The sequence below is a fragment of the Mytilus californianus genome, unplaced genomic scaffold (genome assembly GCF_021869535.1).
Source record: "Mytilus californianus isolate M0D057914Y unplaced genomic scaffold, xbMytCali1.0.p SCAF_3, whole genome shotgun sequence".
Lineage (NCBI taxonomy): Eukaryota > Metazoa > Mollusca > Bivalvia > Mytilida > Mytilidae > Mytilus > Mytilus californianus.
In genome coordinates, this window is record NW_026262679.1 from 87,991,700 (window position 1) to 88,017,078 (window position 25,379).

Genomic DNA, 25,379 nt, shown 5'->3' on the forward strand with positions numbered 1-25,379 from the left:
AAAGTCAATAATGATCACTATCCTACATTCATTTTAGTGAATTACAATCTCTTAAAGATTTGTAGCAAGATGCATGGCTCTTTCCATAAAATTTTCCTTTTTTTTTTTTTTTTCAATTCAATCAGACTGACTACTGAGTGGTTTCCTTTTTTCCCAGGTCATTCAGATGAAAATTTAATAATCTTAACAAGTGAAACTGCGAGCTAGTGCTCACTGATGATACCCCCGCCGCAACTGGAAAATCTTAATAGGGTGAAAATATGTAAGTGTTCGGTCAACAGGAACTTGTTGAGTGATGAATCTGAAAACGCATCACATGGTAAAGCGGACTTATATAAACCCTGAAACCAAATTTCAGAAATCCTTATGATGTAGTTCCTGAGAAAGATACGACGAAAAATATTCATGGGATGGACTGACTGACCGATGGAGTAATGGACGGACGCATGGAAGGACAGAGGTAAAACAGTATACCCTCACTTTTTTAAAGCGGGGGTATAATTAGTACATTATTTTACAAAGCTTCCATACTATAATCTTAACTGGTATAAGTTTATCTCAGACTAGCAGGCAGTACCCATGCAGTTCCAGGCTTGACAAAGATGGAAAGAAGTAGGTTCATGAAGGGTCCATATTGGGACTAAAATTGAGTGAATTTTAACCTTAGTTATAATTATAAAAATTTGAAGACAAAATATGTAAAAATATCTGTTAAATACAAATTCAACAAGCTCTGATACATTAGTACAATTATGATGTCATTATGACATCATAATTGTGCTAAGGAAGAAATCATAAATTGACTAATTTTTGGCCAAAATTTTAATAGTTTTTGCTTCAAACAACATTGGCCACATACAAGGACCACAATAATTTTTTGTAAGGATGTATATCTGACAAACATACATCATTTTATAACAATTTTATTTTGGTGGCCAATGTTTTTCAGAAGGAAATAGATCTTACATATGCATAAAAACAGACAATTTGGCTAAAAGCTGCCAACGTTGTTAAAATGAACAGCAGACAACAAAAGTATTTTGTTTATTTAAACATGCATATTTAAGATCGTAAATATAGGTATTTAAATGTGGTATTACAAAATTTTGTTTTTTAGGGCAAATGTAACGCCTTTGTTACCATACTCCATTGATTCTCCATATAATTCAACAGGATTTACAAGAACTCATTGCAGCCACTTGTGACACCTATAAGCACAGTATGAGGAATCTTTACAAAAGGGACTCTCATTCATTAGATTTTGTCTTGTACTTTTTCCAGAGAAGGTAAAACTAATATACCACATCCCCTTATTTCGTATGAATCAGAACCAAGATCGTCTCAGGGGTCATTTCTTTCAACCAATCCTAGCAAATGAAATTTTTTTTTATGAAAACTTATCCATTAATTATATCTGTTTAGTCTGCCTTAGACTAGCCTTTAAATTTCCTAAAAAAAAAGGATAAAAATGTGACATCCCAAATGAGCCTTTATGATTTCATTGCTGCCATTAATGCCCCTCATCACTATGAAATAGGGATTGTTAATTGTGGGTCATCCTTTTCATCATTTCTATAAAGTTTGAAAGGGGTTGACTTTGTAGTTTAAGAGATGAATTTGAATCAACAACCTCTGTAGCCACATTTTTGCCTTGTCTGGATGAAATTTAAATGTTTTATAAAATATATATAATGTAATCAAGGTTTGTTAGTGGGAGCTACCTTAGGGATGAAAATTTCAAGGATCTTAGAATTGTAAATATGAATTGTAAACCTTTATATATTTTATCATTTTTTGTTATCAGAAAAATTAACTAATATTTTTTTCACACATTTTAATACTATAATAAATCATAGAAATAATCAAGTCCTTGTCCAATTTCCCATATAGCAATTCCTGTTCCTAATGATCTGGCCAGATCTAATCTCATCTGTATAGACTTTAATGTTGGATAAAATATCACATTAGCTTGCTGATTGTGTCTGAAAAAAACACATCCAAATAAATTGAAATGATATATTTTACAAGAAAAAAAGAAAATTTCATATTTAGTAATATCTCACATATTCTTGCAGAAAAAATCTGTTAAAACCTCTAGAGATATTGTAAGTCATTTGCCTTCTTTTCTAGTCAAAGTATATGAATTTTAAAAATGGATCAAATTATTTTTTCTAAATCAAAATTATCTCCCTTTCTGCAAATGGTTTAATGAATGATGTATTACTATTGTAAAGGGGCAACAATCTGAGTTTCACTAGCATTTATCAAACCATAAATAAATAAATAAAAAATGACAGGGTTTCAAGACAATCAAATCAATGAATTTCAGCAAGAAAATTGTGAAAGGAGAGAAATAAGGAAGTGGTTGAACTTCTATTTACGTCAAAATTGCCAATTTCTTTGCATCCAATAATTAAATTTAAACATGTTTTTTTTTCATTCACTTCATTACAAGTTTATATGCTGTTATTCAGAACTTACTGTGTGTTTAAGTAATTAAGACTTTGACAATTAATACAGATTTTTCATACTTGTTAAAGTAAAATATTGCTAGCAAAAATTGGAATGCAAGTTTTGATAGTTTGATAGGTGCAATTTTCAGTCAGTCTAATTTTGAGTGATAATAAAAGACAGTTTTGTGTGATCTGACCTATAACCACAAAACATATATTTAACATGTATAGCATGTATAGTATGTATAGCATGTATAGTATGTATAGCATGTATAGTATGTATAGTATGTATAGTATGTATAGCATGTATAGCATGTATAATATGTATAACATGTATAGTATGTATAGCATGTATAGCATGTATAGTATGTATAGCATGTATAGTATGTATAGCATTTATAGTATGTATAGTATGTATAGCATGTATAGCTAGCATGTGTAGTATGTATAATATGTATAGCATGTATAATATGTATAGCATGTATAGCATGTATAGCATATATAGTATGTATAACATGTATAACATGTATAGTATGTATAGCATGTATAAAATGTATAGCATGTATAGCATGTACAGAATGTATAGCATGTATAACATGTATAGTATGTATAGCATGTATAGCATGTATAGCATGTATAGAATGTATAGCATGTATAGCATGTATAGTATGTATAGCATGTATAGCATGTACAGCATGTACAGCATGTATAGTATGTATAACATGTATAGCATGTACAGCATGTATAGCATGTATAGCATGTATAACATGTATAGCATGTATAGCATCTATAACATGTATAGTATGTATAGTATGTATAATATGTATAGTATGTATAGCATGTATAGTATGTATAGCATGTATAGCATGTATAGCATGTATAACATGTAAAGTATGTATAGCATGTATAGCATGTATAGTATGTATAGTATGTATAGTATGTATAGCATGTATAGCATGTATAGCATGTATAACATGTAAAGTATGTATAGCATGTATAGCATGTGTAGCATGTATATCATGTATAGCATGTGTAACATGTATATCATGTATAGCATGTGTAGCATGTGTAGCATGTATAGTATGTATAGCATGTATAGCATGTATAGTATGTATAGCATGTAGAGCATGTGTAGCATGTATAGCATGTATATCATGTATATCATGTATAGCATGTATAGCATGTATAGTATGTATAGCATGTATAGTATGTATAGCATGTATAGCATGTATAATATGTATAGCATGTATAGCATGTATAGCATGTATAATATGTATAGCATGTATAGTATGTATAGCATGTATAATATGTATAGTATGTATAGCATGTATAGTATGTATAGCATGTATAGTATGTATAGCATGTATAATATGTATAGCATGTATATCATGTATAGCATGTATAATATGTATAGCATGTATAATATGTATAGTATGTATAGCATGTATAATATGTATAGTATGTATAGCATGTATAGTATGTATAGCATGTATAGCATGTATAGCATGTATAGTATGTATAAATTATGTATAGCATGTATAGCATGTATAGTATGTATAAATTATGTATAGCATGTATAGTATGTATAGCATGTATAGCATGTATAGTATGTATAAATTATGTATAGCATGTATAGTATGTATAGCATGTATAGCATGTATAGTATGTATAAATTATGTATAGCATGTATAGTATGTATAGCATGTATAGTATGTATAGCATGTATAGCATGTATAGTATGTATAAATTATGTATAGCATGTATAGTATGTATAGCATGTATAGTATGTATAGCATGTATAGCATGTATAGTATGTATAAATTATGTATAGCATGTATAGTATGTATAGCATGTATAGTATGTTTAGCATGTATAGTATGTATAAATTATGTATAGCATGTATAGTATGTATAGCATGTATAGTATGTATAAATTATGTATAGCATGTATAGTATGTATAGCATGTATAGTATGTATAGCATGTATAGCATGTATAGTATGTATAAATTATGTATAGCATGTATAGTATGTATAGCATGTATAGCATGTATAGTATGTATAAATTATGTATAGCATGTATAGTATGTATAGTATGTATAGCATGTATAGCATGTATAGCATGTATAGTATGTATAAATTATGTATAGCATGTATAGCATGTATAGTATGTATAGTATGTATAGCATGTATAGTATGTATAGCATGTATAGTATGTATAGTATGTATAAATTATGTATAGCATGTAAAGTATGTATATTATGTATAGCATGTATAGTATGTATAGTATGTATAGCATGTATAGTATGTATAGCATGTATAGCATGTATAGTATGTATAAATTATGTATAGCATGTATAGTATGTATAGCATGTATAGCATGTATAGTATGTATAAATTATGTATAGTATGTATAGTATGTATAGCATGTATAGCATGTATAGCATGTATAGTATGTATAAATTATGTATAGCATGTATAGCATGTATAGTATGTATAGTATGTATAGCATGTATAGTATGTATAGCATGTATAGTATGTATAGTATGTATAAATTATGTATAGCATGTAAAGTATGTATAGTATGTATAGCATGTATAGTAACCAATACTTACTTGTATTCACCTATATGTTCTGCTACATTTGAATCCCAATTAAATTTAGGTTTGTGCTTCTTTAAAATCTCTATAAATCTAAAAACAAACATAAATAAATTAATACCAACATTGGTTTGACAGATTCAGGAAAAAGCATTATTTGTGTGACAAAAAAAAAACAAACAAAATTAATGATTGAACACATGCATTTGCCCTCATTACAAATAAAATGTTTTTAGTGTAGAGTTAAGTGAATATAAAACATTAGAATACATAAACAACTATCTTTTCAAAATTTTGCTAGACATAATTACAAGCTAAAAAGAAAAAAACTTTTTTTGTCCAATCAGTTAGAGTGAATAAAAAAAAACTTAAGTCACAATGTAACCAAATATTTTCAAGGGTATTGCAAATTGTGCAGAACAAAAAACTTACTGATGTCCTAAAATAGGTCCACCTCCACCAGCATGATATTCATTCCCATAAAAGTTTAATCCTAGTAAAATTTTCTTCCTGTTTGTAGCTTTGGGATCTATAGCTTCTACACATTGTTTCATCCATAATATTGGACTGTTTGGTCCAGGCCTGAAAATTAATTCAATCCTGTATTTTTTATCAAAATTGTTGATGAGTATTTGAAACTACCAAGTGACAATCTTACACTATATTTAACACCTATGTTGTACTCTAGATGTCTTTGGTTTATTTGTGTTTTGTAGTTGTTATATCATTGGCATAGAACAAAGGGCTTAAAATTAATTAAAGTTGTGGAAAAAATGTCTTGAGGCTGATTATCTCCCCCTTTTCTTCTTTAAGTAAATCTGAAATCATATCAAATACCCTAATGATTGAAAAAAAAATAAAAAACAACACCAAACATATTTGCATTCACATGAATACTGGAAAATTTACAGGTTCATGAAAATGATTTTTCTCTAAACTTTCGTAATACACATTTTGCAGTAGAGTTTACTAAATCACAGTTTTTTTTTTTGCAGCTTTTCAAACCTTTTTATGTTGTTTCTATACTTCTCTTGAGTTATTCAACAAGGCTTCCTGTCAATGATAAACAAATACACTTTTTTTCAAGTGCACTGAAAATTTCTTAAATGTATAGAATATAATTAACATGAGAAATTATGTCAATACCCTTACTTTTTAGCTTGACATTTTGCACATGTATGAGGGTAGGAATGCCCTTTACCGTCAAGCATCAAATGTCCTTTTTGCGCTACCGTTAGCGTCAAATGAGCCTTAATTTTTTATTGTCATTCATCAAATCTAATTTTGTAGCTACCGTTATCTTCAAATGGAGTTAAATATTTATCGTTAACGTTATTCTTACAAATATTTTACCATTATTTGTCATGTGGGGTACTCCATTACTACTTTCATGTATGTTGTTAATGACCTTATGTTGACCTTATGATGTCTTTTGGCTTTTATTTTGTTATTTCTATTTTCAAATTCTGTATGATATAGACCCTACATTTCCATTTATTCATATTCACAGTTTGCAATCAATTATTAAGGATGCATTCCTTTGACGTTTCAGTCTCATTGAAATCTCGTTCTGAAATTATTTCCAAAACATGTGATACAACTGGAAAATATCAATGAATTTAAAAAATATTATAATCAAAATTAACTCTGTGAAAAAATTGTGTATTTACAATAAGTAGTTTTTGAGTAATAAAATTTTCATATTTTATAACCAATCAAGTCAGTCTCATTAGCCAAAATGTTGAGAAAATGGGTGAGGGGTACAAGAAATGATTTTACCAGAAACATGTACATCCCATATCAATTTTTTCTTTTCAAATTTTTATATATGTATTTTGTCAATCATTTATAACAAAGAAGTTGAAATAATATGCTTTTTGTTCTAAAAAAAAAGAAAAATCCCAAATTTACAAAATTGACAGCATAGTAAATTTGACACGAAAAAGCTTCAAAATATGATAAAACTTTCTAATATTAACATCTACCTATAGTTTTTTTAAGTTAAATTTATTCAGATTGGTCCACTTCATCTATAGTGAAAGTATGAAAAAAAGTTTACTTGTGAAATTGTGATTTTTTTCATGATAATAGCCCAAAAATGGGTAAAAATTGATGAAAAATGGGAAAATCATCAAAATTGGGTACTTTCTAATGGCCATAGTAAAAAAAGAAGTGCACCACCATATGATTTTTTCTTCACCAATTATTTTTTTTACAGTCATATAAACCCAAAAATCAGGTTAAGAAAAAAAGTTTAATTCTAGAAATTTTTGGCTCCTCAGAGGTGTACATCCTTAATAATAAATGGATATTTTTTGGTTAAGTTTTTGATTTTCTTATTCAACACTAGGCAATAATATTCCTAAAAATAACAAAATGAATTATGCATTAATTTTCTTAGAAAATTACCTTTGTGAATTTGAAAAATCATATGTCATCAGACTAAATCCATCAATGACTGGTGCCAGCTTCTCAAATTCCTTCTTACCAAACATTCCAGCTTGGTCACTGAAAAATAGTTATAATGTAAACAGAAAGGTTTAAACTGTTGGCAGCTGCCTGCCCACTGTACTCCACTATTTCAATGTCTGTATATTTGCTCTCGGAAAACCATATTAAAAGCATTGGTTAAACGAGTTAAAAAAATATTGCACGGAAACGACATAAGGTGCCATTTATTAATTCATCAAGGACCATAACTTCTGAAGAGTAAAAGCGAAAATCGTCAATATCAATATTTACTTCCATTTTGTCATCAGTAACAACATTATAAAATTTGAAAAGCATTGGTGGAACTGTTCATAAGTAATTGCACAGAAACTGTTGGTAGTTCCCCGGCCTCTGTACTTTATCATTTTAGTAATCAGATTTATACTACAGAAGATCCCACATGCAAAAGTGTTATGCATGAATAAATTCCAAAGCTTAACCCTACATATTAAAAAGTTTTATAATAGATTATATAATAACATTTATATGCATAAAAAACTTACCTTGCATAAACTGGAGGTGGAATAACTAAAATTAATGTTTTCTTTGCTGCTTTAAATGTTTCTCCCATGTGAGTTAAGAAATGCACTAACTCTCTAAAACAGTAAAGAAAGAAACACCTTAGAACTATATATAAATGAAATTTTAATCATATCTAACACGTTTGTAAAGTATACAATTCAGTTTGTATGAAAACTTGAGGCTGTATCCGTCACCTGATTAATATTGATACAATTCAAGAAGAATATTTCTGATAGTTTCTGGCAAAAAAGCAAAAAATGGGTAAAAATGTTCTTTTAAGGGCAATAACTCCAATAAAGCATATACTGACGATTGTCGCCATGTTGTCTTTTAAAACTTGTCCTGATGATAATTTTTGCTGTTAACAGTTTATCTCTATCTATTATAATTTCTGGGGGAAAAAAAACCACAAAAATGGATAACATTGATTTCATCTTTCTAGGGCTGTAACATCTATAATGAGTTGACTTATAATTTCAGCCATGTTTACTTATTTGTAGAAGTTGTCCTGCTGATCATTTTTTCCTTTAAAGTTTCACTTGATCTATTATGATTTTATTGATTATAGCCAAAATTGAAAAAAAATGATAACGAACAATACTTGGGTTTTATACATATGTTTTATGTAAGCCATGGCTGCCATGTTTGTTGGCAGGAATGATCATCAAATCATCCCACACATTTTTTAAACTATATATATATAAAGTATAGATTCCAATTGGCTCAATACTTTTGGAGGAGATGGTTTTTGTAAAAGTTAAAGGACGATGGTGACGACAACCACAGATGACAGAAGCTGAATGATAGCAATACCTCACACTGACCTTAAAAGGAGATGGAAAGTTAACAACATTGTAACAGCAACTAAAGGATAAAAAATTGTTGAACATTTAGAATATGGTATTGATGACAGATCTTTGATGGTCTACAGTGAATTCATGAACCACTTATTTATATGGAAGCATTAAATAGCTTCAACTTTGACAATATTTAATGTTTAAAATATATATTGTCAACCTCAAAGAAAATAAATTTCGAGTTGATAAAATAGGTGGAATTTTTACTGCCAATTGTCTGATATTGTATTTTGACAATTTTATTAAACAACCATTACACTCTGTATGCTATTGAACAGACATTAAACAGTGAAGTGGTAGCATTTCATTCAAAGAGGAATATTTACTGTGTACATTTCTATAAAATAAAAATAAATTCCTACTTTCTTTTTTGTCCACCAAGTTGTGACCATATTTCTACTATTAAACCATCAAATTTATATTTCTGAAAAATAAATTGTAAACGAAGTTGTCATTAATTTTTCTTGAGCTTTTGTTTATAACAAGAAGGGAGATAATATAAAACTTTAACATCTATTATTTGTTGTTGTAGATTAATGGAGATGATTCAAAACTAATAGTTTGTCTCACTACAACTTAAAACAACAGTTCAAAAATGTTCACTTGAAATGTGTTGAAAATAGAAAAGTTAAGAATACATTTGTATACTAAATATTTTCTTGGACAAAAAACAGTTTCAGGCTATGATTACACATTTAGAAAATTTCTGTTTATTAAGGTTAAAACTTAAAAAATCAGCAAGCAATTAATTGCAACTCAAAACTGTATAGAGAGACTTAATGCTTGTTTTCCTTCTTTTTATCATAACCCCTTTATTTGAGTTTAGCAATGGTTGCAATAATGTTTAATGGCAATTGGTTCATTACCCATAATTCTCTAGGGATGTCTTTTAGATCATGTGTTGCAAGTTTAATAGCTGTCTACATGATATCATATGTATTTATATGGTCCAGACTGTATGTGTACAGTGAACATATTCATATGGTTTAAAACACATACTCTAGTATTCTTTCAATACCTTTGTAAACTTTAACATAGTGTCTATACAATCTTCGATGTTGTCTTCACTGGAAAATGTGGCTTCAAAATCCTTTAAACTCCAACCATCAAATAAAACTCTTGGAACTAAAATAGACATGAATGCAGTTACTTTCTATGATATCATTGATATGAGTATATCTAATTATATCTTATACATTATGATTCAAACCCGCCTTAACAGTCACCTTGTTTCAGCGTTCAAACATTTGAAGGGTGAAATTTCACTGGCTTATATAAATAAATAAATACCAGAACATAAAGTAGATTGGAGTGTTGTCAGAATTCCTTGTAAGCAAAGCATGGACAAAATATCTGTAATTTAATCACATTGCCATGTATACCATTGACTTAATTTACACAAAATGTCATAGTAATTGTTCCCTCTTTAAACGCTTTTTCTTCATCCTGAATAATGAGGGAAGTGAACCACAGAACTTTAACTAAAGATAGAGTTTGATTATTTAAGGAATGGTTTATACAAACCCATTTTTGTGTTTCCTTCCTTGACCTCTTCAGTCCATCCTGAAATATACAAATAAAGGAACATAACATAAATATATCATTAGTTTTATATATTAACTTTTCATGATTTAACATGAATCAAAATGTAACTATTTCAGAATATATGGTAAAACATTCTTGTGCTAAAATCCTTTATGTTTTTCCCATCTGGGCAGAACTATTCTCATTTTACAAACTCCAGTCAATATCATAACTGTCATCATTCCATAATACGTGTCTTCGTAAAATTTGCAAGATCTTCTGGCCAAAAACCATAAGTAATAAAGACCTACACAACCTAACCGTACAAAGAGACATCAGAGCATAAATTAAAGAAAAGCGTTGGAAATGGATTGGCCATGTTCTATGAAAAGACAAACATGACATAACAAAGATATGGACACCTGCAGAGGGGAAAAGAAAGAGAGGGAGACTGAAAGAAACATGGCAACACACAATAGAGAGTGAACTTAGAATCATGGGAATGACATAGGGAGAGGCAGAAAGAAAGGCACAAGACAGGCAACAGTGGAGGGTGTTGGTAGAGGCCTCATGTGCAAGTACGCATGAAGAGGATTAAGTAAGTAAGTAAGTCAATATCATGGCCTTGCGGATTGATGTGTTCCAAATATTCCATACTAGTACCTGAGTCAATATCATGACCTCCTTGCATATGATATGAAATAATCTTTACATACCAGAGTCAATATCCTGACCTCCTTGCATGTGATATGATCAATCATTACATACCTGAGTCAATATCATGACCTCCTTGCATGTGATACGATCCAATCATTACATACCTGAGTCAATATCATGACCACCTTGAATGTGATATGATCCAATCATTGCATACCTGAGTCAATATCATGACCTATATGCATGTGATATGATCCAATCATTACATAGCTGAGTCAATATCTTGGATGTGATATGATCCTATCATTACATACCTGAGTCAATATCATGACCTCCTTGCATGTGATATGATCCAATCATTACATACCTGAGTCAATATCATGACCTCCTTGCATGTGATATGATCCACCTGGTCGTCTTTTTACTTGTAACCAAACAGGAGAAACCATGCTGAATTTGTTACTGAATGTTTTTGCAATGTCATACCCATGACTATTCCACTACAATGAAGAATTAATAACTTATTCAGAACTTATCAATTCTAGGATGTCTCTGTATTGTAGTAATTTTAAACAGAGAGTTTATGGACAATATAACATCCTCAACAACAAATTATAATCTCACTGCAAACCCCGTCAGATCATATATAGATTCTATAACTTTCAACGTATTTTGGTCTCTGGTGGAGAGTTATTTCATTTGCAATCATACCACATCTTCTTATTTTTATATCTATGAATAGACCACTTGGTTCATATCCTCCCATTTAGCTAAGCTCAAGTAAGGGAAGTCTTGAGTTCAACCAAACTAAGACTGTGATTGCTGCTTACCATATAGAATTTAGGATCAAGAGTTAAAACAGTCAGTGAGTCAAAATAATGTGCCCATTAAAGGTATCAAGTTGTCTTGCAAATTTAGGATTTCCTTAACATGAATTTATTTTTTATATCATGTATTTCAAATTTGTAAACTTTAAGACAAAAATGAGAATTCATTCATACCTATCTTGGACATACAAAAGCTAAAACCATCATATGTTTTTAATAAGAATATGATTTAGAAATCCAGTAGAAATTAAGATCCATTCACAGAAAAAAGAATAAAACGTTAAAAAAAAAAATTCGCATTTGGCAAGGAGAGGAAACTTTTTCCACAAGCGTGTTCAATCCAGGGGAAATAATCTGATTAGATCTAGCTTAAATCAAATAATCCTTGCACTCTTTTGTAAAGTTAAAAAAAATCAAGAGCAGGGACTTACAGTTTTCTTATTATTATGAAAATGATAAATCTCAATTATCTTCTCCAAAATTAATATCAATAAATTGTTTTCATTAAAAAATGAATGATTGTTGACATTTGCATTTAAAAATCCAAATTTCTAACACATTATGATCAATGTAACCAACATTTTTTTTTTATTAAAGAAAATATACTTTACTCTTTTTGAGAAAAAAATTAAATAACTCTAATTGGTGCTTTCCTTTGATAGGTTAATCTTTCCAAAAACTAGTCGAAATATGAATCTAGATACTTTGTTTGGGTGGGTTGGTGGGCAGATATGAGCTTTTGCATAAAAAAGCACACAAAATGGTATCATAGACAAAACTGTATTTATAGTAGAAACATATCATAAAATCGGGGGGAAATACCAACAAATATGACAAACAAAACTAAATACTGGATGCTGCAAAATTTAACATGTTTACGTTATACAAATTTTTTATATAAAACCTGTTTTCCATTATGAAGAATTCAAGATTTGTATTCAGTGGAACTTACAGGAGTAACATAAGCTAGAATATCACCAGTAAAATGTGGAGTCTTTGATTCACTAATGGAGCCATATTCTTTCAGGATATCTTTCAGTTTTATTTCTTCCTTTACAAGGCCCCTTTCTATGACACTGTTTGTCACTGGCTTGAACTGAAGTAAAAAGAAAACAACTTCATTTTCATAATCATCATGCAAACATGATAAAAAAGTATGAAAATCTTTCAGACATATTCTTATAATGCCATATAGATGCCAAGATGTTTCATTGACAAAACTTTAGAATTGGGAAGAAACAGAGCCATTTAATATCCAATTGTTTGTTCTTTTATACATTAATTTACAATACTGGTTATTAATAGAAATTTTACCCCTGGTAGTGGTATACCAGTATTGGGATTGCCAACTACAGAAGTAGTGGTACTGTCTCCAAAATTACATACCAAAGTAGTCTGACTACTAGCTAAAAAATGAAATACTATATCAAAATTTATTCAATTCTTGTCTGTTACCCAACATGCCCAAGGTTGGACACTTGTGGTAGTTTGCTATTGTTTATTCTCATACCTCTATTGAGTATTACCTTATCTTTCTTGACTTTTTTCTTGTCTTTTGGAGACAAGCTAGCATCAGTTAAAACTGTATACAATATAGTTAAAAGATAAATGCTTCTTTGTTTAAGTATCATCTCATTAAAAACAGGTAACAATCTAAAAATATAATGAAGAAATTATTATTTACTTTTGTATCTAAGTACATCAAATAAACCTAAATACACACATAGTGAATAAACACAATAAATAAATTATTTCACAATAAATATGTTGACCTCTATATGTCTTTTTTTATTTATTGTGTTATTGGGTTAATGCCCCATTGATGCATTCCCCATCATCCCATAACTCTTAAATTAAATATATTGAATATTAATGTGAAATAATTTTTTTTATTAAAACTTAGTTAAGAGTCTCAGACATTTCCATTGTCTTGTCACAATAGATATAGGAAGATGTGGTATGAGTGCCAATGAGACAACTCTCCATCCAAGTTACAATTTATAAAAGTAAACCATTATAGGTCAAGGTACGGCCTTCAACACGGAGCATTGGCTCACACCGAACAGCAAGCTATAAAGGGCCCCAAAAAATTACTAGTGTAAAACCATTGTAATCAGATTCCTGACTTAGGACAGGTGCAAATGCTTATATGTATTTTGTCACAGTAAATATTGATTGTTCAATGACGTCATTTAAACTGATTGACTTCTGGTTTTAAATGAAACTCTATATTAGGTCTAAGAACCTGACCCCAGGCCATTTACCTGGATATACCTGGATCTGTGAAAAGATCTTATAAAACGATTTTTTTTGTCCCTTGCATTATCTAATTCTTGTTATTCATTATGATTAACTTTTACTTTTTACGGTATGTAAAGATGACTTTCAAATTCGATTTACTGTACATTTCTGATGTCACAATGCTTATGTTGATATGTCATAGTATGAATCTATTGTTCAATGACATGATTTACACAGGTCAACCTTGGTCTAATTTGCTTTTTATGTTTTTATGAATGGTCACACAGGTTAACCTGATCATTCAGGGGAATCAGCATCATAGGGCATTGTGACATGAATATATTTGATTGTGACATTAAATTTTTCTAGGGAAGAGCACCAATACACTTGATTCCAATTGTTATCTTTCGGTCAAACGTCAAAGTGTTTGGTTTAAGGTGACAAATAACGTCACTTTAAACCAAACACTTTGACATCATTTGTGCATTTGTTGGGCATAAAATCTATGTCAGTAGGTTGAGCTAAGGGATGAATATTCTAATGGGGATAACTTCCTTATTACTGCTTCGATAACTGTTTTAAATAATAAAATTAATATATTGCTTTAGGCAGGGTTGGATTATGTACATAAAAATAAAGACGGGTGTTTGAAAAATGTCAAGCAGTCACAATTACTTTATCAGTTCAAAGATGCAGGATCCAGTTTAATAGCCCATAAAACGTTTAAATGACGTGAGAAATAAGAGTATAGTAAAAGAGTATTTCTGGTAATGGAAATGATATGAATCAAACGTATTGGAAGATCATGTTTCAGCTTATTAAAGTGGCATTAGCTACAATTTACACTATAAACTAAAATATGATGTTTTTTGTTTCAAACATTTTTTGATATTAAAAATCCCTATTAGTTGTCAGTTTGGTTTAATTTTGTCAAAATTGAAGCTCAAAAACATCACAAATGTATTATTGGCTTGCAAGTCAATAATTCAACTCATTTGAATCTGTATTCATGCATGCAACCTTAAATTTGACCACGAGTTACACATGTGCTCACAGTGTAACTGTGTTCAGTAACAGTCATTAAAAACAAAAGAATGTAAATATTGAAAAAACGAAACAAGGAAGCCACCAGGATAAAGCATTTTAACATTTCAATGACTGATTCGTTCCACAAAAAAATCACTTTTATACAGGAAAAAAGTTGTTTTACATTTTTTCTGTAATCTGTAAAAAAAATCATCATTACAGAAGTAGCACCTGCTTGTCAGTTTTTTTATATTTATGTTTATATAAGGTAGTTAGACCAGCGGCAGACTTCGGAGATCATCTGATGTTGGTTGATCATGGCATCAATGATTTTTAATCCAGAGCTGATTAGGGGACGACCATTTGATATTCTGGGGGGGGGCCAGGAGGATTTTGAAAATAAATAACTCAGCCTTGATAATCACAAAAATAAATGGTTTGTTCTGTGGTAGTTCGAAAATAAATAACGTGACTTACAATGTATTGAAAATGAATAACTCGGCAGGTCTTTAAGCCATTTTATAAATGCTATTCGAAAGTATGAGGTGGCACCAGATTCTTCATTAAATTCATCTTTTTTTCAAAAAAAAAATCAGGAAACACTTCCCAAATCTTTTTATAATAAAGGTATAAATATCATTTAAATATACTTGAAATGTCTGAAAATGGGTTTCATTTAACTTGAGGTATATTGGCTCAGGAACACTTACCTCACTTTTATTACAGGGCTGTAACTACATTGAGGCAAATGCCTTTATGTAGGAAATTTTAAAACCAAAAGCTTGTCACAGCAAGTGTTTGCAAAAAGCAAGTTCTGTTCTCCTTTGGACGTAGCACCTGTTTTTTTGGGATCAATGTTTCTTTAAATTTGTCTTTTGTTCATTGATTGCCCCTCTGTATTCTCTTAGTGTTGCATTCCTTTTGTGATTTAGTAATTGTGTTTTCAACTTGATCATGAGTTTTATTTTATTTAAGACTTTTTAGCTAATTTTACAACTTAACTACTTTAAATTGTATCCCAGTTAAGAGCTACATCAAGTTGTAATTGAAATGTGTTATTAAAAAATACTTGACATAGTTATATCACTGATAATCAGCCCCTCTTAACTTAATTTGAATAAAACCCCATATAATTTACAGGTATAAAAGATTTAAATTCTGCATGCCGAAACAACAACAAAAAAAAACCAGCAGCCACATACTTAACTATGTGAATTACATTTTTACTTTATTCTTCATATTGGTCTTTTGATGTTGTCCATAAAAACTTAAGTCTTACGCTGAATCTATACATTTTGCTTTGAGAACAAAATATTGTCGAAAAATTATTAAAACAGAACTTGCGTTTTCAGAATAAGAAAGGGTCTGGGAACGCCCAGAAAGCATGATTTTGCATCATTTGTTCTATAGTTTCTTTGGGCCTTCAGCGGCTTCAAAACCCTTCAAAATTTTTTTGCCTCGCTCCGCTCGGCATAAATATATTTGGCAATACTTTTAAAAGAGGCTAGTCACAGCCCCCAACTCTAATACCGTGTATATATGCAATTTGGAATTCAGAAGATTCATTTCCGCAGAGGATGATGATTAATTCTGATTAAATGGTACATTAAAGACTTGACTGTACTGTACATGTATTATTTATAATAAAAAATGAATTTAAAAATTGTATGTTTCCAAATATTATTAATAGAGTTATGAAAATAAATAACCAGTCCCTTGTTTTAATGAAAATGAAAAATCTTGCTTCAACAGTGCAGAAAATAAATAATCTGTCCTCTTAGTTTACAAAACTAAATAACCGATCCAAAACAAATCCTCCTGGCCCCCCCCCCCCCCCCCCCCCCCCCCCAGAATATCAAATGGTCGTCCCCTTATGCTGCTCTCAGACATGTCAGAGCGTCTAAATCAGAAAATTGTTACAGACAGAATCCCAAAAGGGAGTAAATGACGTCTGGTCTTAAGTATAATATGCACATGTTCATGCACTGTTAAATGTTTTCTTTTTGGACCTTTTGGAATTTTGGAAACTGTATAAGTTTTATAAGGAATCCTGGTCCGTTCGCCCAAAAACATGTTCGCTCCCATTCACGTTCGCCCCCTTTCACGTTCGCAACCTACATAGCACTATACAAATCCTTGCTGTAAGCTAATGCCCTTTCAAAATTATTCATAAAAAAGCTCGAAATTGGTCTGTACTGTATAGTGCCATTAGTGGAGACTGGAGTTGACACTCAGTAGTAATTTTACCTATTAGTTCATAGCATTACCTGGTAATAAATATTTTTCGTCAAAATCAATTCAAATTTTCGACAAAAGGCTTGTTGGGATATGATGCAGGATATTTAATCACCAATGATCAAAATGAAAGTAGCGTCATGTTACGGAAACTTTTTTGGGATTGCCTCCCTTACTTCCTTGAGAGGTGAAGGACAGGACACCGGCAGAAGGTCACTTCTCTTATTCCAATAAGCAGTCATGGCAAAATATACAATCGTTTTTGTGAGACATGGAGAAAGTGAATGGAACCAAAAGAACTTATTTTGTGGCTGGCATGATGCCGATTTGTCAGAAACAGGCTTAGCTGAAGCAAAAAATGCTGGAACGGTAAATTTTGACAGTTGTAACTTGTCTTGTGTGATAGCATCAGATTGACACTGACAGGTTATGTATACATGTATCTGCAGTTTAAGCTAATATCATTCATTCTGGCTATATAAGTTCAATTTGGCTAGCTGTCTTTGAGTATGCAATTTTGGGCTTCTTTTACTAAAGCCATTTAAGCCTAAGGGTCCCAACTCATATATGGCTTTTATTCTAAACTATTAAACTCTTACCATAAACCTAACCAGAATCCGGGTCCATTGGTCCTGATTCACGTTTGCCCTAGTCCCTGTTCGCCCCAATAACTCTTTGCCCTGGGTCCTTTCAACCTAATACCTGTTTGTACTGGGTCCGTTCACCTTGATTTTTATTTCATTCTTTTGACATGTTTTATAAAGTAAATTATTCGAATAAAGTATGTTAAAGGTTGTTGAGAATTTTGCCGAATATATAAGAATATTGCTACTACCAGGTAATTTTTTTTCTTTGATTTACACTTAAGTGTTCATGAATATGTTACTGAACATGCTGAAGACCAAGTTATCTGAATGTATTATGGCCAACTCACAGCTTTTACCATTTAATAGAAATAAGAAGATGTGGTATGAGTGCCAATGAGACAATTCTCCATCCAAGTCACAATGTGTAAAAAGTTAACAATTATAGGTCAAAGTACGGCCTACAACACGGAGCCTTGGCTCACGCTGAACAGCAAGCCATAAAGGGCCCCAAAATGACTAGTGTAAAACAATTCAAACAGGAAAACCAACAGTCTAATCTATATAAAAAACGAGAAACAGGAAACACTTAAGAACCACATCAACAAACGTCAACCACTGAAACAGTTTCCTGACTAGGACAGGTGCAAACATTTGCAGCGGGTTTAAACGTTTTAACCTTCACCCAAACCTGAAATAGTAGAAAGACACAATATAAAATATCAATTGAAATGGCTTAACTCAATCAAAAAGACATATTAACAGAAATAAGTATATAACACTGAACGTGCTGAACGAATAAATTTGATCTATGACACAATGTCAAAAAGGCAACTATAACCTTGCAGACAAAATGGCATTAAATAAAATAACGTACACAGGTAAATTTAAATATAATAATTTTGTAGTTAGGAGTATGGAGATATTTTTTACAAAATCAATAACGATGTTGTTCATAATACGAGAATGCACACTTTTTCAACTGTTCACATATGTCTTTACACACAAACACACATATTCCTGTACTCTATATGTTATTGTTATTATACAGATACATGTAGACATGTTTATATCTATCCTGCAATCAACCTTTTTACTATTCAAATACAGGTGTACAGATAAGTGAGATAACATGAAGTGATATACAGATATGGCTTCCTGCTTCATTCAATTGCTGTTTACATCGCTGTTCAATTTAGGAGTCCTCTTTGCAATCATTGTTTTAAAGTCATTTGGATTTTTCATTTGAAAAAAAATTCAAAGGGTGGGAGTTAATACAAATACTTTCAAATTTTTTAAACAACATATTATATCATCTACATGTATGTTTTTACTATTTTTATTTGTTACAAAAATTTGATTAACTTTTAATTTAATTGCACATGTTCAGTATAAAAAAACTGAGTTTTATGAGATCGCCTTCATGAAAATTAAAAAAGAAGGAAAGTTTATTTTGCCATTGTTGGTTGTGAGTATTGAAATTTTCTTTAAAAAGACACAAAGCAGTTGTCTTATCATCTGGAAATTCAAACACAGTGGTACGTTTATTAGTTTAAGGTTGGGAATTCATTTATTTGGGTTTATTTGTTTGTTAGCAGATTTATAATAATAAATAATGTTAACATGATGATGATGTTTTTGTAGATGTTGAAAGAAAAGGGATATACCTTTGACATAGCATTCACAAGTTTACTAAAAAGAGCCATAAAAACTTTGTATTTCGTACAAGATGAACTTGACTTGCACTGGATCCCTGTTGTCAGACATTGGAGGTTGAATGAGAGACATTATGGTGCTTTACAGGGACTCAATAAATCAGAAACTGCTGAAAAATATGGAGAGGCTCAAGTGAAGGTAAAATATCAGTAATTATTCCAGAATTTTTACATACTTTCATGTCTTGTTTTTCTATTTTCCTATTTTTATTGTACCTAAAACAAAGATCTATGGTTATCTCATGCCTAAGTTAAAATACATTTCTGTTTTAATACCACTTAAAAGGTTCCATCACGAGTCAATGACAATAATATTTTACTTATTTTTGGATAAAGGTGATTACTATTGAAGAACAACAGTTAATTAAAAAGAAAGCTTTAAAATCTTTTCTGTATCAAATAGACGCTTGTACTGCAAATGTACATCTGAAAAATATTTTGAAATGCAGTTGTTGATATACAACGTAAAGCCAGTTTCTTAATTAATATACATGTTTAATGAGCAAATGGTACATCTAATATGCTCATGTGCAACCCTGTACACATTTAAGAAATGCATTTATGCATCAAAGTTAGAATACAATTTATTGACAGTGATGATCAGTTTAAAAAAGTTTACCAATCAAATTTCTTAATGAATATATTGATATGTGTTTATGTCATAATTTGTAATGAATAAATAGTTTCTGCATCATTTTTACGGCCAAAGTTTTGGATTTAGGTAGTTTACCATGAAGTTGTGGTCACATCTACTTGAAACTTAGTACCCATGCTCATTATGCTGTGAATTTTATTTCAAAGAACATATATGACAAATTATGGTTTGGACCAATAGTTTTTGGTTCAGTGAACATTGCAATGGTATATTGATAGTGCGAGTAGGGCTTGGTATCCTATACTATAGAAACATATTCTCGATTTTACATGTGTATAACATTTATTTTCCAGTTAAGTTGCTTCAATGAGATTTTGTGTTTAGGTTCACTTGGTTGAAACTTACTGAGGATTGATTCATCAAATGATCAATATCCAACTACATTTGTACTACATGTACTAGTTAGATCATCATAACATACATGTACATACACTGTAGAAACTTATAGAATTGATAATCTCTTTAAAATCTAGGCATACTTCTCTAAAAAAGAGGTGGAAGACAAAACATTCAAAACTCATGTCGAGAGAAACTAATGTCCTTGAAATCTTCATGTACCCATAATGGGGCATTTAAACTCATAAGTCGAAGAGAAAATTACAAAACAAAAGACAACAAAAAGACAATCAATTTCTCCAAACTAATTGTATAATTTTTTTGTCTTGTTTTATTTGAAATTAACTTGCATGCTAAAATAAATGGAGTCTCATGCCATTTCTTAAAAATAGATGTCTAAATATGCACAGACAGTACAAATAGTTATTAAAATATGTGATTTCAGACAACATTGAACATTTGTTTTAGATTTGGAGAAGATCTTATGATACACCACCTCCAGCATTAGAAAAATCAGATAAGAGATGGTCTGCTAATGAGGTTAAATATGGAGTAAGTTGATAATTAAATTAAAAGAATTAGAATATGCAGGATTCCCACCAATCAGACATTGCTATTAGCATGATGAACACAAGTTATGCATTTGAAAGGGTGTTAGTCAGCAAATTTTCTCTGTAACTCGGCCAAATATTTCAGACCATTTTTCTACAGTATGCATTAAGTTGATAAATATTGACAAAATAAGGTACTGAGCTTGAAACTGCTACTTCAAAATCTATCTTCAGCTCTGCATGCCAGATTGGAAATTCACATTTTGTTTGTATTAGAATAAAATCTTTATGTGTCACACACAAAACACAACAGACAAAAATAGTAATTACATATTATTTGGCTAATTTCCATATTTGTTGTAACTGTCTTGGTGGTCTTGCTGTAGTGTTCTTTTCTTGAGTGTGAAAGGTTGTTGGTTCAATCCTAGGCCAGGTGTGAAAAAGACTTGAAAAAATGTTAATTGCTTCTTTTCACCGAAGCAAATGACATTTAGGGGTAAGAGCAAAGACTGATTGGTTGTAATCAGAATAATGTGTGTGGTAAGGGTGAGAATGAAAAAAAGGGTGATGTGCTTTGATTGCAAATGTGGAATGAGAACTATTCACCAGAAACAGAATGACACGGATGTAAGCAACTATAGGTCAATGTACGCCTTCAACAATGAGCAAAACCAATACCATATAGTAAGATATAAAAGGCCTCTGAATGACAATATGTGAACCATTCAAGAGAAAACCAAAAATCAATTGTAAAGAGCTGAAATTTATCAAATCGGCACAAAGCACAAAAAAAAACAGGTCAATGGAAATTTTAATCTGAACTATTTTTCAGGTTGACATAGCATTATCAGAGATAAATTATCTTATTTCAGAATTTAGATGAAAGTGTTGTTCCACCATGTGAATGTTTAAAAGACACAGTTATTAGAGCTTTACCATTCTGGCATGATGCTATTGTACCAGCAATGAAGGTATCAAATTGTAATGAATTTAGGGGAGATTCAAAAGCTTGAGGACAAGCATTAATTTTTAAATTTTTCAGTGCTTTTTTATATTATAGCCTTTTGAAATTATTTACCTGTCACCAAAAAAAAAGAGGTTCTTGTCCATTGAAATATTTATAATAATTGGAGTGCCACAGAAAAATTTAAATACACAGGAATTTCCCTGTATTAGTGTGTAAAAACAGTATTTACAGTATTTATGATAAACCACAAGCCTGCTGACCTAGCTAGTGAAAGTATAGTACTGTCAGTATCTTCTCACATCAAACAGGAATTATGAGCCTTATAGATATTTAAATATTTTAAGAAAAATGATTTTTAAGCAAGTCAGCTAGAAAGTTTGTTTTTTTTAAGACTGATTTAAATGTATTATATAGGCACGGGTATATATAGTTGTATACACACATATGTCTTAGGCCATTGTAAACTTTTCACATGACTTGGTGTCTGTCCTCTTCCATTAACTTTTACAAACATCATCTTCACTGAAACTACAGGGCCAAATGGAATCAAACATGGCCACAATCATCCCTAGTATCTAGACTACAAAATGTGTCGGATGATCCTATCTGCCAACCAACATGGCTGCCAAAGCTAAATATAGAAAACATAGGTGTAAAATGCAAATATTGTCTATCATCTTGTAAATTGATATGGATAGAGAAAATTTGACGGGACACAAATGTACAGAATGTCAAGATCTACCTACCATTCATTTCGACCAATCCATATAAGAGTTATTGCCATTAGACAGATGCTTTTTACCCTTTTTGTGGGTTTCTTTTCGGAATCTACAGTACATTTAATTGGCCTTAATGTCTCTTGTTTATTTTGGACCATAGAGAATATAAAGAATTGTAAATAAATTAAAGTTTAAGGGCCAAAAAAAGACCTGACATAGCTCCTCTGTTATGAAATTATACAAAATGAATAATTTCAAATCTGTTTTATAATTAAAGTGTATAAACATTGCAAGGTATTTAATAATTTTATAGGCAGGAAAGAGAGTTATAGTGTCAGCCCATGGAAATAGTTTGAGAGCAATAGTGAAGTACTTAGATAATATTCCAGACTCAGAAATCCCAGAACTCAACATCCCAACAGGTTAGTTTAAGTTTAAGTTTATGCCTGTACACACTAAAATTTTTGTTTTTTCACTTTTCAATCAGATTTTTTTTTCTGATGAAGACAAATATGTGTAGTGAAATCATATAGTTTAACAAAGAAATGTGATGTCTTAATTGAGTGTCTTCAAACTTAAAGCTGAAAATGACCAAACCTTACATGCTTTATCAAAAATAAACAAGATCATTAAAATTTTATGTTTGAATCAGAGAAGTGTTTGAGAAAAGCTTTTTCGTTTATACTACAGATGGTCTATTTGAGATAAGATGAATACACTGTTTTACTTGTTGTCCAGCTTTATCAATTAAACATTGTCATAACATCTTGGTAACCAAAATACTAAACCTCAGATACCTCTAATGAAAATTCAAACTTCAGACTTTGTAAACATTATGCGTTTAAAATTGCTCCTATGATCTTACTACAGGCTTCTTTAACTTTTTGCCTTAGAATTGCTAGTTTCCCCCTGAAAGTACTGGTATATGTATATTATCTTTTCATAACTTTTTTCTGTTATTCACAAATATGTATAAATGAAAAAATAAGGAGGTGTGGTAGACCAAAAAATAACGAGGCGTGGTAGAGCTTAACTTTTTTCCTTTTTTTTGCAGGTATACCATTAGTTTATGAGTTAGATGAAAATCTTCGCCCATTAAAGCATTATTATCTGGCAGATGAAGCCCAAGTTAAGGCAGCAATGGAGAAAGTTGCAAACCAAGGAAAAGTAAAAAAATAGATCTGAAATGTTTTTAATGTTCGTAATCAATTATGTGTTATTTATTTTGAAGAGGTGGAGACATAAGGGTATAACAAAAATATTTTTTTCCAATTCATGCTTGCATAATATATATTTCGTTTTATCTTGGCTGTACTCTTCTGTGAAGAATTAATGAACAGTGCATTCTTTTAAACTTATAATAAAATCTTGTTTTCAGTAGAAAATTAAATTTGCAGTTAAAAAAGAACTGGAAAAAAAAGAATCTTTCAGTCTTCAATTTTTCTCTTACTTTTCCTAAAATTGGAATGTTGTAATTACACATTTTGTTACAGTGCCATGATATCATTTAATATAAGCAAATCCTTTATTTCGTTGTTACTAATGTGTTTATGTTACCTAGTTAGTGCTAATTTTAAACAAATTTATTTGTAAATTGTTACATTGTATGATATCTATTAATAAAATTGCTTGTTTTACATTTATTTTATTAGTCTTTTCTAAGATTTTAAAGCCTATTCAGCGACTTTGATGTAATGTTTGTTTCATGTCTGTCTTTTATTTGTCTTCTGCTTTCAACAATTCCTTGAAATTACAAGATACATTTCACTTGTCCATACTTGAAGGCTGTTAACTGCATATTTTTTTCAAACTTGTGTTGTTGGGCATCTGTCTGTCTCGTCAATGTTCTTGAACTACTTTAGGTTCCGCTTTATTCAATTTAGTAATGATTTTGTAAATCAAACTCAGAAATTTATGTCAACAGAAGACAAAATTACGAAAATTATCACAGGAACCTATAAAGGAACATACTGTGGAAAGATCATTAGGTACGGCTTCATTAGTGACATATGAATGTGGTGGTAAAACACATAAAAGTCAACCAAGAATGGTGGTCTGAGGTTTGATTTGAAAACACTGTCATTTTTATATCTTTCCTGTTATTCTGTATGATGGCTATTGAGTTCATCTGGTCCTGTTTTAGAACCAGTGAAGGCCTCTGACACCAACAGTATAATGTCTCCCAATTATTTAGAAAAATGTATAATGTATGTCCTTTAAGGTATTTACTTCATAAGTTAGTAGTATCCTCTTTAAGTGTCCATCTGACCATGGTCACTTGACCTAAGCCCCATTTTTGTCGAGCCTGCGATTTCTGTCTCAGAGAGCTCGACATAGGGATAGTGATCTGGCAGCAATGGCAGCTTTAACAAACTATTTAAAAGCTTTATATTTTAGAAGGTGGAAGACCTGGATGCTTCATA

The 25,379-nt window shown here is 30.7% G+C and overlaps 2 protein-coding genes across 2 annotated transcripts; one reads left to right on the plus strand and one right to left on the minus strand.

The window, feature by feature from the left end:
• Positions 1 to 1,802: 1,802 nt before the first annotated feature.
• LOC127735323 (chitinase domain-containing protein 1-like) lies at positions 1,803 to 17,593 on the minus strand. The gene is made up of 12 exons (XM_052245476.1): positions 17,462 to 17,593; positions 13,454 to 13,580; positions 12,880 to 13,023; positions 11,468 to 11,600; positions 10,444 to 10,482; positions 9,938 to 10,044; positions 9,282 to 9,343; positions 8,044 to 8,136; positions 7,460 to 7,558; positions 5,483 to 5,632; positions 5,066 to 5,143; positions 1,803 to 1,982 (listed from the first exon to the last, which is right to left on the minus strand). Exons 2-12 carry the CDS (start codon positions 13,556 to 13,558, stop codon positions 1,841 to 1,843), a joined length of 1,152 nt encoding a protein of 383 aa, XP_052101436.1. The 5' UTR covers positions 13,559 to 13,580; positions 17,462 to 17,593; the 3' UTR covers positions 1,803 to 1,840.
• Positions 17,594 to 17,603: 10 nt separating this feature from the next.
• Positions 17,604 to 24,599, plus strand: LOC127735324 (probable phosphoglycerate mutase). Its single transcript, XM_052245477.1, has 6 exons — positions 17,604 to 17,798; positions 19,658 to 19,867; positions 21,188 to 21,271; positions 22,143 to 22,241; positions 23,270 to 23,378; positions 24,011 to 24,599. Exons 1-6 carry the CDS (start codon positions 17,670 to 17,672, stop codon positions 24,133 to 24,135), a joined length of 756 nt encoding a protein of 251 aa, XP_052101437.1. The 5' UTR covers positions 17,604 to 17,669; the 3' UTR covers positions 24,136 to 24,599.
• The last annotated feature ends 780 nt before the right edge of the window (positions 24,600 to 25,379 follow it).

Bases quoted from the DNA above. Each gene is read 5' to 3' on its own strand.
- LOC127735324 (XM_052245477.1), top strand. From the start codon at position 17,670: ATGGCAAAATATACAATCGTTTTTGTGAGACATGGAGAAAGTGAATGG. The intron at 22,242-23,269 runs GTATCAAATTGT...ATAATTTTATAG, and splicing joins CTATTGTACCAGCAATGAAG to GCAGGAAAGAGAGTTATAGT. The intron at 23,379-24,010 runs GTTAGTTTAAGT...TTTTTTTTGCAG, and splicing joins AGAACTCAACATCCCAACAG to GTATACCATTAGTTTATGAG.
- LOC127735323 (XM_052245476.1), bottom strand. From the start codon at position 13,558: ATGATACTTAAACAAAGAAGCATTTATCTTTTAACTATATTGTATACA. The intron at 8,137-9,281 runs GTAGGAATTTAT...TTACTGTTTTAG, and splicing joins CTTGGTGGACAAAAAAGAAA to AGAGTTAGTGCATTTCTTAA. The intron at 1,983-5,065 runs GTAAGTATTGGT...TGTTTTTTTCAG, and splicing joins GAACATATAGGTGAATACAA to ACACAATCAGCAAGCTAATG.